A 13713-nucleotide genomic window follows, 5' to 3' on the forward strand; every position below is an offset into this window, starting at 1 on the left:
CCTCTTTACAGCATATCTAAATACCAGCTTGGGGAAAATGTCCTCTGGCATTGGGGTACTGGCTTTATAACAAAGAATATGTATTTTGAACCAGTGGCCATTACGTGGTGCTATGTCCCAGATAGCTAGAAACCATGGGTACAGGAACCAGGATATGGAGGAAGCAATACCCTCTCACCAGTGACCCACTTAGGGAATTTGTGCCTCCTGTCCCTATCAATTTAGGCTCTGCAGGATTAGTAGTCCTAGTTCCTAGGGCAAGAGATGCAACTACCAGGTGTCCTGGGAAGGGAATCACTAAACCTAAGGCTGTAGCAGCTTCTGGGTCAGCTTGGGCACCTCGTGCCAACTGACCAGTAAGCAAAGAAAGAATTCTATTGGCAAAGATGCTTGATCTTGATTATCCCATGTCCAGTGGTGATCATAAATAGGCAGTTCCAGCAATGTTGGCCTGTTAAGGGCATGATAATGAAAGACTGAGGCCTGCGGGGATGAAGGTCAGGGTTTTTCCATTGTTAAAGCCTCATAGACCAACAGAATGAATCGTAGAGGAGGGAGATGTTGAATATTGATTTCAGCCTTGGAACCAGCTGCAGAAGCTGTTTGTCCCACTAACCCTCCTTTTGTAAGACTTTCTTGTTAAAAAATTGTATGATCACACCACAGGGCTTGTAGGATTTTAGTTTTCCTACCAGGGGTTGAACCCAGGCCCTAACAATGAAAGCGCTGAGTCCTAACCACTAGACTGCCAGAAGAATTCCCAATACTCTCTTTTTAAAGAGTTAGAAATTGTGATCAGCTACCACCTTGAAGAATCCGTGAAGGAGCAAAGTGATCTTGTTATGGAGACACACATGGATCTGAGCAGTGCAAAGGGTGGAGTCTGGCTGCGGCCCACATCCTTCGCATTCACCCCCGAAGTGGAAGGCTTCTGGGAGAGCATCTGTGACTCTACCTGGGGGTGTCTTCTTCTGGCTGTGGGAGCCTGTCCGTGCTCAGGGCTAGCCAGGAATGTGAAAGGGTTAACGCTCCCAGAAGCAGCCCTCAGCTTTCAGACAGGAAGTTGACCAGTAATACAATAAGTCCTCTACATACAAATGAGTTCCATTCGGAGAGCACTTCATATGTCCAAATTGTTCGTAAGTCCAACAAAGTTAGCCTAGGTACCCAACTAACACAACTGGCTATATAGTACTGTATTGTAATAGGTTTATAATACTTTACACACTAGTTATATGTACATAAAAAACAAACACAAAAAGTAAAGGTAACCTTTTTAACTTTATAGGACAGCACCTTGAAAAGTACAGTAGTACAACAGCTGGCACACGGGCTGGCATCAAGTGAGCAGGCAAGAGGAATTATTGACTGGAGGAGGGAGAGGAGGTGGGAGATGGTAAAGCTGAAAGATTGTCAGCAACAGGAGACAGAGGGCAAGCCACAGTTTCACTCTCACCTGGCGTTGATGGCACGGGTTCTGGTTCCTCTACAGTGTCAATTCTATCTACCCTCTTGAAACAACCATCTAGTGAAGAATGTTTGCATTTTTGAAAGCTTACAACTTGAAGGTTCGTATCTGGGGACTTACCGTACTTTAGTTTCTTTGCTCCTCAGGTGGTATTTCCTGAGACAGGCTCTGCACCGCCTTCCAGAATTCCTGAGCAGGATTCAGCCCCAGTTCCTCCACTGGCTCTATCACAATTTCTCATCAGCTTTCTCCTTTTTCCTGTCTCCCTTTTTCAGTCTTCAACCAGTGCCCCTTGGCATGACCTCCCAGATAAACTCCTTGCACTCAAAGTCTTGACTCACCTCTACTTGTAGGGAACCCTATTGTCTTAGTCAGTTCAGGCTGCTAAAACAAATGACCATAGCTGGGGTGGCTTAAATGTCTCACAGTACTGGAGGCCAGCATATCTGGCATCCCGTGAGGGCCTCCTTCCTGGTTTGCAGACAACTGTCTGCTCATTGTATTCTCACATGGTAGAGAGCAGAGAGAGGAAACAAGGTCTCCCAAGTCTCTTCTTGTAAGGGCACTAATCTCATCATGAGGGCTCCATCCTCATGACCTCATTATCTCCCAAAGATCCCATCTCCAAATACCAGTACATCCAGGATTAGGATTTTAACATAGGAATTTTTAGGAGCAGGGAGACACAAACATTCACTCCATGACACTTAAGACAAATGGAAGAGAAATAAACATTTTAAAATTTTTATTTATTTGGCTGTGCTGGGTCTTTGTTGCAGTGTACAGGCTCAGCAGTTGAGGCATGTGGTGCAGTGCGAAGGTTTTAGTTGCTGCAATGGCATGTGGGATCTTAGTTCCCTGACCAGGGATTGAACCCACATCCTCTGCACTGGAAGGCAGATTCTTAACCACTGGACTGCCAGGGAAGTCCTGAGAATCAAACATTAATCCTACCCTCCTGAATGGCTTATCATCTGTCAGGTTAACAAAATAGTTGATAAGGGACATTTTTCTTTATAGACAATTCACAGCTAATAAGTGAAGGGGGAATGGCAAAATTAGAACATCTCCATTTCACACTCCTAATAAAATAATAGATCTAGAAAGTGATCCTCAGTAGCCATTAGATAAGAAGTTGAGGAGTGTAATGGGTTAAATGATGGCTACAAAAAGATATGCCCACATCTTAATCCCTGAAAACTGCAAGGGTTAACCTGTTTCGAAAAGGGCCTTTGTGGGTGTGGTTCATTACATGAATTCACTCCTGAAATTTGTTTAATGTTTTTGAGAAGGGATCATCCTGGATTAGCCAGGTAAGGCAAATGCAATGACGAGTATCCTAAGGAGAGACAGGAGAGGAGGAGACACAAGCACTTGAAAGGGAGGAAGCAGAGTTCAGTGAAAGTTGTTCAGTCGTGTCCGGCTCTTTGCGGCCCCATGAGCTATATGGTTCATGGAATTCTCCAGGCCAAAATACTGGAGTGGGTGGCCATGCCCTCCTCCAGGGGATCTTCTCAACCCAGGGATTGAACCCAGGTCTCCCACATTGCAGGCAGAGTCTTTACCAGCTGAGCCACCAGGGAAGCTGAGAGATTTCAGTGATGCAGCCAAAAGAGCCCAGGAATGCCACTCGCCCCCAGAAGATAAAAGAGACAAGAAAGAATTCTCAGAGCCTCCAGAGGGAGTGAGACACAGCCAACACCTTTAGTTGGAATTCCGGCCTCCAGACTATTGTTAAGAGAACAATTTCTGTTGTCTTAAGCCACCAAGTTTGTGGTAGTAGCTTGTTACAGCAGCCATAGGAACTAATACAGTGAAGAACTTTATAATGAATGGATCAGACTCACAGTACCTGAATTAACTGATCAATCTTAGCATCAGTATTCTAGTGCAACAACCAGACACCATGTGCCTCCTGATGTGATGAAGGAGGAAGTACACAGTTGTTCAATTGCTACGTCGTGTCTGACTCTTTGCGACACTATGGACTGCAGCACACCAGTTATCACTTATGAAATATTCCTGGGGAAAGGAGTGAATATAAGCTTAATCGAACTCCCAAATGTAATTACAGGGGGTGGAGGAATATATTTAATGACACTTCAAGGATACACTCAGCCAGATCCAGAAGGTGGGAAACTCGACAGGAAAGTGACCTAGTTTCATAAACAAGCAAACAAGATGGCATAGAAACAAAATGAAAGAGGAAGAAGTGTTATGGTTTAAAAGATACTTAACCAAAAAAAATCAAATGCAGTATAGATCCCGGCTTGAGCAAATAAACTATAAAGTTATATTTTTAGACATTCAGAAGAAAGTTATTATGAACTAAATATTAGATAAAATTAATGTAATTTTATTGAGGACTGTGATAGTAGAATTATGATTTTTAAGTCACTATATATTAGAAATACAAACCGAGTATTTACAGGTGAAATGATAGGCTGTTTAATATTTGCTTTAAAATACTCCAGCAAAAAGCAAACACAGATGAGAGAACTCAAGAGATAAGAATTTTGAAATCGTCAAGCTAGAAGATGGAGTCGTTTGTTATTCTATTCTCTCTATTTTGTGTATGTTTTAAATTATCTATAACAAAAAGATAATATTATTAGCAATATGAATAGTTGTAAGAATTCATGGTTATATATTTTAATGGGCAAAGAAACAAAGCTTTGCAGCAAATGAAAAGCTTCTCCCATGACCATTTCTCATATACTGAAGGGAAAAAGCTATCTTCTTACAGTCTGAGTTGCGAGGCCTCAGATATTGAGTCTGGGACTCTGACTACATAATAGGCCAGAACTTAGAAACCCAGAAGAGTAAGGGAGTGGGTGACTACCAGTATGTCCCAGAATTTAGACTGTTCTTGCTGCTGCTGGTAGACATGGGTGCTGTTTCTGTTCACCAGGTATTTCCAATTATTTTAGGCCCCCTTGTGGTGGAGCGGGGCCCTGTAATTAGTTCTGGAGAATGAGTTGTAGACAAGACTGGTGTCCCTGGGACCTGTAGCTTTTAATTGCTTGTATAAGACCCTCTAGAGCCAGTACTCTTGCCTTGAAAATCCCATGGACTGAGGGGCCTGGTGGGCTGCAGTCCATGGGGTCACTAGGAGTCGGACACGACTGAGAGACCTCACTTTGACTTTTCACTTTCCTGTATTGGAGAAGGAAATGGCAACCCACTCCAGTGTTCTTGCCTGGAGAATCCCAGGGACGGGGGAGCCTGGTGGGCTGCCATCTATGGGGTCGCACAGAGTCGGACACGACTGAGGCGACTTAGCAGCAGCAGCAGAGCTCTTTTATTTTTTCCTTCTGGTATGGTGATTGATGGCATATGACATGGTGGCTGCTCTATCAATCCGGATAGATACCTGAATGACTAAAATGAGAAAAGTCCACTTATTGACCATAACGAACATGTGGCCAATTAAGAAATAAATCTTTATGTTTTAAACCACTGAGATTTGGGGGTTGTTTGTTATCAAAGCATAATTTAGCTCATCCTGACTAATCATTGCTGTACAGCAACAAATTCTATGGGCTACCTGGTAAGAACTTGAATAATAATTATTATTGTTATTCTGTTACCATCATTATTACTCATTAATTATTAAAGGCACCACTTACTGAGTGCCTCTTATGTGTATCAGGCATGTACTACCCAGTCCATGCATTGTCTCAATTACTGCTCACAACAAATTCAGGAGGCAGTTATTATTATCCTATGACCAAGATGAGAAAATCAAAGCTTAGGAACTGTCACAAATATTTCATTTGCTATATGCCAATTATTGAAGATTATATTCATTCAATCATTCTTTGTCCCTTATATAAAGTCACATGGGATCAATTCTCTTTATCAATGATTTCAAGAATCCTCTTGGAAAGCCATTTTACAACATGGATCAAGCATCATTGAAAACTCATACTCAAAAAAAAGAAAAGAAAAGAAAGTTCTACTCTTTGCTCCAGTCATGATTATTCTCTAGCCCAGGCTTTTTGTGGTAAAGATTGCTTGAACAGGGAATTTCCTAACAGTCCAGTAGTTAGGGCTCCCCACTGTTCACTGCCTGGATGGTGGGGGAACTGTGGCATGGCCCAAAAAGAAAAGATTGCTTAAACAGAAATAAGTAAATAAAATATATAATATACATTAAGGAAAATGAATTAATGATATTGGAGTTTGTCTCTTGAGTTACAGGTGTGTTTCTTTTAGCCTGATGTTAAGAGTGCTCCCGGTTCAGTTACCCCTTCTGCCCTGGCAGCCACCGCGGCGGTGAACGCTAAACCAAATGCACAACCCCCTGAAGTATCAGCCCTCTGAGGACCTTATTGTGTCCGTTTGCCACCTCCTCCTTCCGAGTTTATTTCCTGTCAGTTGTAACAACGGAGTGACTTTCCTGCCTTTAATAGTAGTCATGAGAACTCTTCTGGGAGACTGGCAGGATACAAACACATTTTGAAATATATTTAGGTCCACCTTCTGTTTGTTCTGCGGTGCCCAGGGGCTAGGCCTGGGGCTTTGGAGCGCTCCTAGCCAGAAACCTTAGGTAGGCGTGTGGCGCCCCCGCGTGGTGCCTGGCACAACCATCACTCTGATTTCTATCCAAGGCCAGACCGCCCACGATGTGTCCAACTCTCCTAAGGCCTTTTGGTGCCCTCTCCTCCTTCCAGTAGGTGGCTCCATGGTAAAGAATCTGCCTGCAGTGCAGAAGAAGCAGGAGACACGGGTTCCATTCCTGGGTCGGGAAGATCCTCTGGAGGAGGAAATGGCAACCCACTCCTGTATTCTTGCCTGGAAAATCCCGTGGACGGAGGAGACTGGCAGGCTACAGATCATGGGGTCGCAAGGAGTCGGACACGACTGAGGCGAATGAGCACAGCACAGCACAGCACCTCGAAATCCCGACTCTCTTGTAGCCTCATACCTCAGGGGCAGTAGCCCCTCCTTTCCCTCTGTATTTCGAGGCGCTGGCTCAGCACGCTGGATCCAACGTGATCCCCCTCAACCCCCGCATCCCCAGCCCCATGCCTCGCTGACAGCTTCACCCAACACAAAAAGTCCTCAGGTTATTTTTATTGCCGGATAGAAGTCAGTTAATGCCCATTGGACGCCTCTCCCGTCACCTAGCCGTGGCTGCGTCGTCTGCTGCGGGGTGGAGGGGCGGAACCGCCTCGGGTCAGAGGTTCGTAGCTGCGCACTACCACCCGGGGCGCCACCACTTCCCCTCCCGACGCCGGGCCAGCCGGGATCCTTGGCCCGCAGCCTACGGTCGAGAAGGCGGGTCAGGAGGAGCTGCTCCTCGTCCGATGGAAGGGGAGGCTCTCAGGAAAGTGGCGAGAGACCCCCGCCACGACTCCCAGACTTTGTCGCGCGCGCTGGAGGGGGTGCGGTGGGCCCCTATTCGGAGTAGCAGTAGGTCCCATAGTCCGCCTGCTGGGGTCTGGGGAAGCCAAAGCTGCGCACTCCGGGATCCGGGAGGCCCCCGCAGCGCGGCCGAGGCGTCGTGATGGGAAAGCGCACGCTGCCGTCCGCCAGCCAGCCGCCGTCGCATTGGTCCAGCCCGGAGAACTTCCAGGCGGCATAGAGGTGCCCGACCTTGGCCACCATGGCCCCGCGCCGCCGGCAGGCCGCGTGGGCTTCAGACAGCGACAGCCGCCCGGGCACGAAGAACACGTGACCTGGGAACCGAAGCAGGTCACCGACTGACCGAGGGCAGGGCCGGCCGGGGCGTGGCGGAATTCAGACTCCCAGGGGGCAGAGTCGGGGTGGGGGAGAGGGGCAGGTGTGGATCGGTGGGTCCGAGCCTGGGTAGGAGGAGTGGGAGTATAGAGACTGGGGGTGCAGGTGAGGTTGTAAAAGACAGGCTGGAGGCTGGGTGGGCAGAGCGACGGAGGGGCGAGGCCTTCAAAGGAGTTGGCCTGTAACCTCAAGCCTCTAGCCTTCTACCTTCCCCGCCGCATTCTTGAGGCCCGAGTTCTGGCCCCGCCGCCCGCCCCCCCCCCCCCCACCCCCCATCCCCCAGCCTCATTCTCAGGTCGGATCCTCCTCTGTCGCGTGCAGGACAGGCCCGGCCCGCTCCTAAGGCGGAGGATGGCTCGCCCCGCCCCCTTACCTGACAGCGCGGAGGTGAAGCAGAAGGCGTCGTAGCGGTCGCGCTTCCGGTCGCGGGGCCCGTAGCTGCGGATCCCGGGCCGACCTCGGCCACCGCAGGGCGCGCGCGCCGTAAGGACAGGGTAACGCACGGAGCCTTCTAGCAGCCAGCCCGCGTTGCACCAGTCCAGACCCTCGGTCCACGCTGGCGGGAGATGGCGGGGGAAGGAAGGCGGGTAGCGGGATCAAACGCATCACAGGCGGGAGCCAAACCCGGAGTTTGCCTCCCCTGGGGTCCAGGCGACAGCCCGGAGAGAACCTGGGCGGTACCCGGGCTCGGCCACTCACCCTGGTACAGCTGGGCGTAGGTGGCCAGACGTCCGTCCTGCTCCTCGCACGCCTGCTTCGCCTCGTAGTAATTGAACTGGTACCGGCCCCGGCTGGGCTGGTACGGAAACACCACACCTGGGAGTGGGGGGCAGACAGCCTGGAGAGGGCCGGTAGAAGGAGAGGGGGAAGGAAGGGCGGTGCAACCTAGGAGAAAGGGCTGGGGGCTCCGGGAGCAGGGAGGGGGAGAGGCTGGAGAGGAGCCCCGGGAGACCTGAGACGATACGGCCGAACCACCGCCAGAGAGGAAAGCGGCAGCAACCGAAGGGCCTCACCCTCCAGGCGCAGGGTCATCGCCACGCTCTCGTCCTCGATGCCGTTGATGAGCTCACAGCGGTACCGGCCCTCGTCTTCCAGGCGCACGCCCGCGATGACCAGGGAGGCGTCCAGCCGATGCCCTCTTCGCATCCTGGCGCGCCCCCCCAGGGGCCCGTAGCCCCGGGCATGCAGTCCGTTGGTGATGAGGATGGGCGTTTCCCGGAGTTCCCCGGGCTCCACTTTACTCCAGCGCACCTTGTAGCTGGGAGGCGGGGCGCCCAGGACGCAGGGCAGCGTGGTCGTGGCCCCACGACGAGAGTGAATGACCTCGTGGATGGGGGGCAGGAGGTAGTGGGGGCCAGGGTGGGGTGCTGAGCAGAGGGGGCCACAGTGGCAGGAACCCCCTGACCCCCACTGCCCAAGTGCCTGTCCAAAGCCAGCGTTCCCCAGACCCCCCCAAACCTCTCTCCATTGCTCACTCAGAAATGACTCAGTCCCTGAGGACCTCCAACAACCCTTCCCACTTTCCCCACCACTGTTCTCCAGATTCTGGGCCGAATTAAGGTCTTACCTTGGCTCCCCAGGGCTCTGTGGAAGGTGGTGAAGGCCCAAGGGAGAAGGAAGTGGCAGAGAGTGGGGAGGCTGATCCTGCCTTGCATGATGGGAGTCAGCCCAGTCTGTGGGGCACAAGGTTGGGCATTCCTTAGCACTCTCCTTCCTCGGAGAAGGCAATGGGAACCCACTCCAGTACTCTTGCCTGGAAAATCCCATGGGCGGAGGAGCCTGGTAGGCTACAGTCCACGGGGTCGTGAAGAGTCTGACATGACTGAGCGACTTCACTTTCACTTTAGCACTAAGGAAATGGGGTGGGGAGATGATGAACTCCCATCGGGATTCCTCAGAGGGGACTGTTCAGCTGGAAGCCAGGGCAGCAGATAAAGGGGCTGAAATTGTTAGCAAAGGATGGTGATGGGGAAGGGGCAGTAACAAAGTCTCCTCCCCGCCCCCACGCTCCTCCCTACCCAGGACTCCTGGGCCCATCCTCTTTACTCTCTTGTCCCTTCAGTCAGCAGGTCCTGATTGAGCCTCCTCTACCTATCCATTTTCAGCACAAGTACTACTTCTCAAGTCTTCCTTTCTGGATTGTCATCTCTGGCCTCTATCTTCAGCCAACACCCATTCTCCATCTGAAGCCAGAGTAAATATGATCTTGTCACTCTCCTGCTTAAAGCAGTGACTCCTCGTTGCCAATGAGGATCAAATCCAGTGTCCTAACCCAACTTCCAAGGCTCTCTGTGATCCAGCCTCTCAGGGCACCTCCACCCCCCTACCCCACTCCTCACCACCTGTGGCCTCGGCATTATGCTCCGGACATGTCCTGGCTCCAACTCAGTCCGAGTACACCCTCACCTTCTTCTTAACAGGCAATCAGTTTGGGCTTCACCTTCGCTGGGAAACCTTTCCTCTCGCCTCCACTTCATCACACTGCCATGCACTGTGATCTACCACTCTGGTTTTCCTACTGCTCTGGACTCAGAACTTTTTCCCTTAGAAGTATTTCTATTAGCAGCTAAATTAGCAGTGTGAATTTGAAAGTTAAATACATATGCATATGTAGACTACATCAGTGAGCTTTCCCGTAATTATAAAGTTACAAAGTATGAAATTATAAGGCTACTAAAAATTATTTTGAACACAGCTGTCTATTTCAGTAGTTGATTTCCCCCATTCTTTATCTTATCTATTCTTTATCACCTTGGCCATTTTTTTAAATAATTGGGCTAAAGACCCCTTAACCTAGTTTTATCCCTTTTTAAGATCTGATTCCTCTACTTCCTTTGAACAAGTTGCTTAACCTCTATCTGCTTCAATGTCCTCATCAGTAAAATGCTGGAGACAGTAGCATGACTACCTCACTGAGTAGTTGTGGAGTTAGGTGAAGTAACATACATGAAATGCTTAAATAGGTCCTGATATCTATGGATAAGTGCTATGTATATGTTAGTTGTTACCTGCAACTGCCGGCATAGTTTTTGGCACACAGTCGGTGCTAAATAAATATGCGTGTTAATGAATGAGCTCACATGAAGGACTTTTGGGAAGAAGAGCAGAGACATGGCAAGAGGAAGGAAACTTGGAGGAGGACTCTGAAGGCTAAGGAGCCAAGCTCCATCTTCCTGCAGATGAAGGTCAGAGCTGAGTATGCGGCAGGAGACAGAGGTTAGGTGCAGAAAGGACTTCCCAGTGGTTAAGAAGAAAAGCATCTGCAACAGGGAAGTCAGTGACAGAACATGTCTCCTGTACAGGACAACCTGGTAAGCACCTGGTTGAGACAGTGGGAACTGGTAAGAGAGAGTGGGAACTGAGATCAGTTGAGGGATCCATAGTAACCACAACCAGCACCAACACACTAAAAGTTAAATGTGCCTGAACCTGCTCTAAGCACTTTTCAAGTACACTTTTATATTTACTCCCCCTAGCAATCCTATGAGTTGGGAATGGTTATGAATCCCAATTATACATGCCCGAAGGAGCTGCCATGTCAGAATTCTTGAATGAGGTCACCCAGCTGTTAAGGGGAGGGGTTTGCTGGGACTTGGGTCCAGGCTTAACATGAGGTTCAAGCTCTTAGTCACTGGCCTGTAGTTCTGTGTCTCAAAGCAGGCACACACATTCCTTCTTCATGTCCCTTACAGAGAATGAGAGAGTGGCCAACAGCTCCAGTGCCTACTCCCTTTTTGTTTTCACTTATAAAGCTTTATTTAAGATAAATATTCAAAATTTTTATGGGATACTTTTAGATATAATACAAAATCATTTCTCTGATAATTATTTTATGAACATTCTGATCAATAATATGCTGTAAGATACTTTGACACTGACCTGTTAGAAGTGGGCCTCTTCACAGAGATGGCAGGTGCAGTGATTGGCAGCTTTTGGTCCTGCTGGAGAAAGAGTTTCCAGGTGAAGGAGTTGCCTGGGTCCGGGGAGGTCCAAGCACTTAAGAGCCTCAGGACTTGGGCCCCTGATCAGTGTGGTCTCTCCTTTTGCAACTTTGAGGAAATGCTTCTGCCCTGAGTTCAAAGAAGCCAAGGTACCAGAAACTCCCCCACTCATCATTCCACTAAGCCACGTTAAGTGACTCAGATCCAGCTTTGTGACAGGGCACTGTGTCTGCGGTACTCACTGCCCTGGGCCCAGGGGAAGACACAGCATGAAACGGGAACCCATGAAGAGGGATGGAGTGAAGGAGGCAACCCAGGAATGATTGCCTGAAATGTTGCAGACAGTGGGGTGCCTCGTTTCTTCTAGATGCTCTTGGACCAGAGAAGGGATAGATTGATTGGTGGGTATAAGGATGTTGGACTGCTGGGCAGGGGGATGCATTACAAATGAGGTTCAAAGATCTATGTGTCGAGTTCCAGCTGCCTCTGCTTTTCTATATGATCCTCCTCTAAGCAGCACCCCTCTCCCTCCCCCAGCAAAGTCCTCACCTCTGCCCTCCGGCGCCTGGGTGCGCATTGCCTATGGGAAGAGGCTGTCAAGGTGGGAACCAGACTTCCAGGACCTCCACTTGCTTCAAGAAACCTGACCCCTTCTGTCCAGCCCCCTCTGTCTGTCATCTGTCTGTCCTTTCTTTCTCTGTCCCCTCCCCATCGGAAGCACAATTTCCCATTGTCTCCTTCTTTTCCCCTATTGTTGGATAACAGGGGCCCTTTCTTTATCCTCTGGGTAATGGCAACGAAATGTCAACAGCTGGGGATGTGGGATGTAGGACCGGCTGGCACACACCACCGGAAAAAGGGCCTGGGTAGGGGCGGGTTCAGAACAGGAACTGACATCCCCAAGGAGAAGAAAATGGGGAGAGAGAAAGTTGGTGAGAAGGTTGAAATGGGATCTGCCTTAATACTCAAGCTTCAAGTCTCAAAAGAGATTTGGGGTAAGGCCAGGGAGGTGGCTGGGTGCCAAGGAGGGCAGAGTGACTAGTTAGCATTGCAATAGGAGAGGATGGAAATTAGAGAGTAAGGAAAATTTTTCCGTCTCTGGGAAGGACTCAGGAATTTCTGAGGATAGAAAGACTTTGGAAAGCTCTCAGAGAGGTCATTTTATTTGTTCCTTCATTCCCCCTTCCTCCTTCAGCAGATGCATGAAGCTCTCAAGAGAAGGGAGATCCTTAACTTCCCTAAGTAGAGATTGACTTCTCTAAAATTCCCCTTATTAGGAAGTTCTTTCTCAAGTCTAAACTCCTACTAGAGCTTAAGCTCATTTTTAAAACCTATTGAGATAGAATTTACATACAGCAAAGTGCAGATCATAAGTGTACAGCTTAATAATTTTGACATGTGTACATACCCTGGAACTACCCAGGCCCAGGTCAAGACATAGAATCTCTCTAACACCCAGAATAGCCCATTTCTTTTTTGTATGCTATCGATGCAAAGGGAGCACTCTCTCTGTAAATAGCCACTTTGAAAAGGTTCAAGCTTCAAATTGCCTCTTGGCCTTCTTTTTCCTCTGCCACCCAACATTAGTGGCTTCAAATGACTAATCCTACACTTTCAAAACTGGAGGGGACCTTGGGATCATTAGCGTCCTCATTTAATTTCATTGGAAAGTGACTTGTCCAAGACCACACAATGCAGTTGTTGACTCAAGCCTAGAATGTTCTGCTTCTCCAGCTGATTCCTCTTCCATTCCTTTCTTCAACCTTTGGAGTCAGCCCCCCAGCTACAAGGTCTCCCCTGGGGCCATATTTGACAGCATGGTGCCCACCAGGATGATGCTCTTTAGGAACTGGATTGATTGTCTTATCTCATTCCTCCATCTCTTCCTAAATTCTTCCCTCTTCTTCCCAGAGAAAGGGACAGATGAGAAGAGACAAATAGCTGCCTGTCTCCTCTGCCAGGACACCCTGATCCCGTGCATCTGATTGGCTTCAGCCCAACACAAACAGCCTCCCGCAGAAAGGGAGCATAAAAAGGCTCCACAGCCACTGGTTGTGCTCCTATTCTCCAGCTCACCTCTTTCTCCCACCGCTTCTGAGTCGTGGTTTGGAAGTCTCTGGTGTATAAATTCGTAAAAGGCTGAGTTGGGCAAGGAGGGAGGGTTAGAACTGTGATAGATGCCAAAGAACCCTTTGAGTATGGAATGAGAAAGGAACAGACCAGGAATAAATATACCCTGAGTAACCAAACTGTGTTGAGTTTGCTCAAGGTCACGCTCATTCTCAGTTCTCCCGAAAGACACTGTGAGATAAGAATGCGGTAAGATTGCTCAGGCTTGAGATGGCATCTTTTCTAGCATCTTCTGAGGACAGGCCTTTGCCATTCTCACTGCTTACCAACCAGGATGAAGTGGAGTCATCCGGGATGAGCCTGGAGTTCCAACACCTCTTTTCCTGACACCCCAGGGTCAGCCTCCGCCTTCCAGGCTCATTCAGCTGACCAATTTGCTGGATCTTTGGTGATAGCAAGCAGGGGCCCAGTTTTCTATGGGATTGTTGC

At 49.0% G+C, this 13713-nt stretch overlaps 1 protein-coding gene and 1 long non-coding RNA gene across 3 annotated transcripts; one reads left to right on the plus strand and one right to left on the minus strand.

Moving 5' to 3' along the window:
* Positions 1–6527: 6527 nt before the first annotated feature.
* HAPLN2 (hyaluronan and proteoglycan link protein 2) lies at positions 6528–11848 on the minus strand. 2 transcript variants are annotated; one of them, XM_061403331.1, is made up of 7 exons: positions 11704–11848; positions 11093–11151; positions 8781–8886; positions 8227–8580; positions 7913–8029; positions 7587–7769; positions 6528–7152 (listed from the first exon to the last, which is right to left on the minus strand). In XM_061403331.1, the coding sequence occupies exons 3-7, from the start codon at positions 8866–8868 to the stop codon at positions 6872–6874; spliced, it is 1023 nt and encodes a 340-aa protein (XP_061259315.1). In that variant the 5' UTR covers positions 8869–8886; positions 11093–11151; positions 11704–11848; the 3' UTR covers positions 6528–6871. The 2 variants fall into 2 exon arrangements, with proteins under 2 accessions (XP_061259315.1, XP_061259324.1); XM_061403340.1 differs by having other exon boundaries at positions 11093–11154; positions 11704–11840.
* Positions 11849–11901: 53 nt separating this feature from the next.
* Positions 11902–13403, plus strand: LOC133239371 (uncharacterized). The gene is made up of 2 exons (XR_009733803.1): positions 11902–12149; positions 13066–13403. It is a non-coding gene; the product is annotated as an uncharacterized LOC133239371 (long non-coding RNA).
* The last annotated feature ends 310 nt before the right edge of the window (positions 13404–13713 follow it).

The sequence above is a fragment of the Bos javanicus genome, chromosome 3 (genome assembly GCF_032452875.1).
Source record: "Bos javanicus breed banteng chromosome 3, ARS-OSU_banteng_1.0, whole genome shotgun sequence".
In the NCBI taxonomy this organism is placed as follows: domain Eukaryota; kingdom Metazoa; phylum Chordata; class Mammalia; order Artiodactyla; family Bovidae; genus Bos; species Bos javanicus.

Bases quoted from the DNA above. Each gene is read 5' to 3' on its own strand.
- HAPLN2 (XM_061403331.1), bottom strand. From the start codon at position 8,868: ATGCAAGGCAGGATCAGCCTCCCCACTCTCTGCCACTTCCTTCTCCCT. The intron at 8,581-8,780 runs GTAAGACCTTAA...CCCTCTGCTCAG, and splicing joins CAGAGCCCTGGGGAGCCAAG to CACCCCACCCTGGCCCCCAC. The intron at 7,153-7,586 runs GTAAGGGGGCGG...TTCGGTTCCCAG, and splicing joins CTTCACCTCCGCGCTGTCAG to GTCACGTGTTCTTCGTGCCC.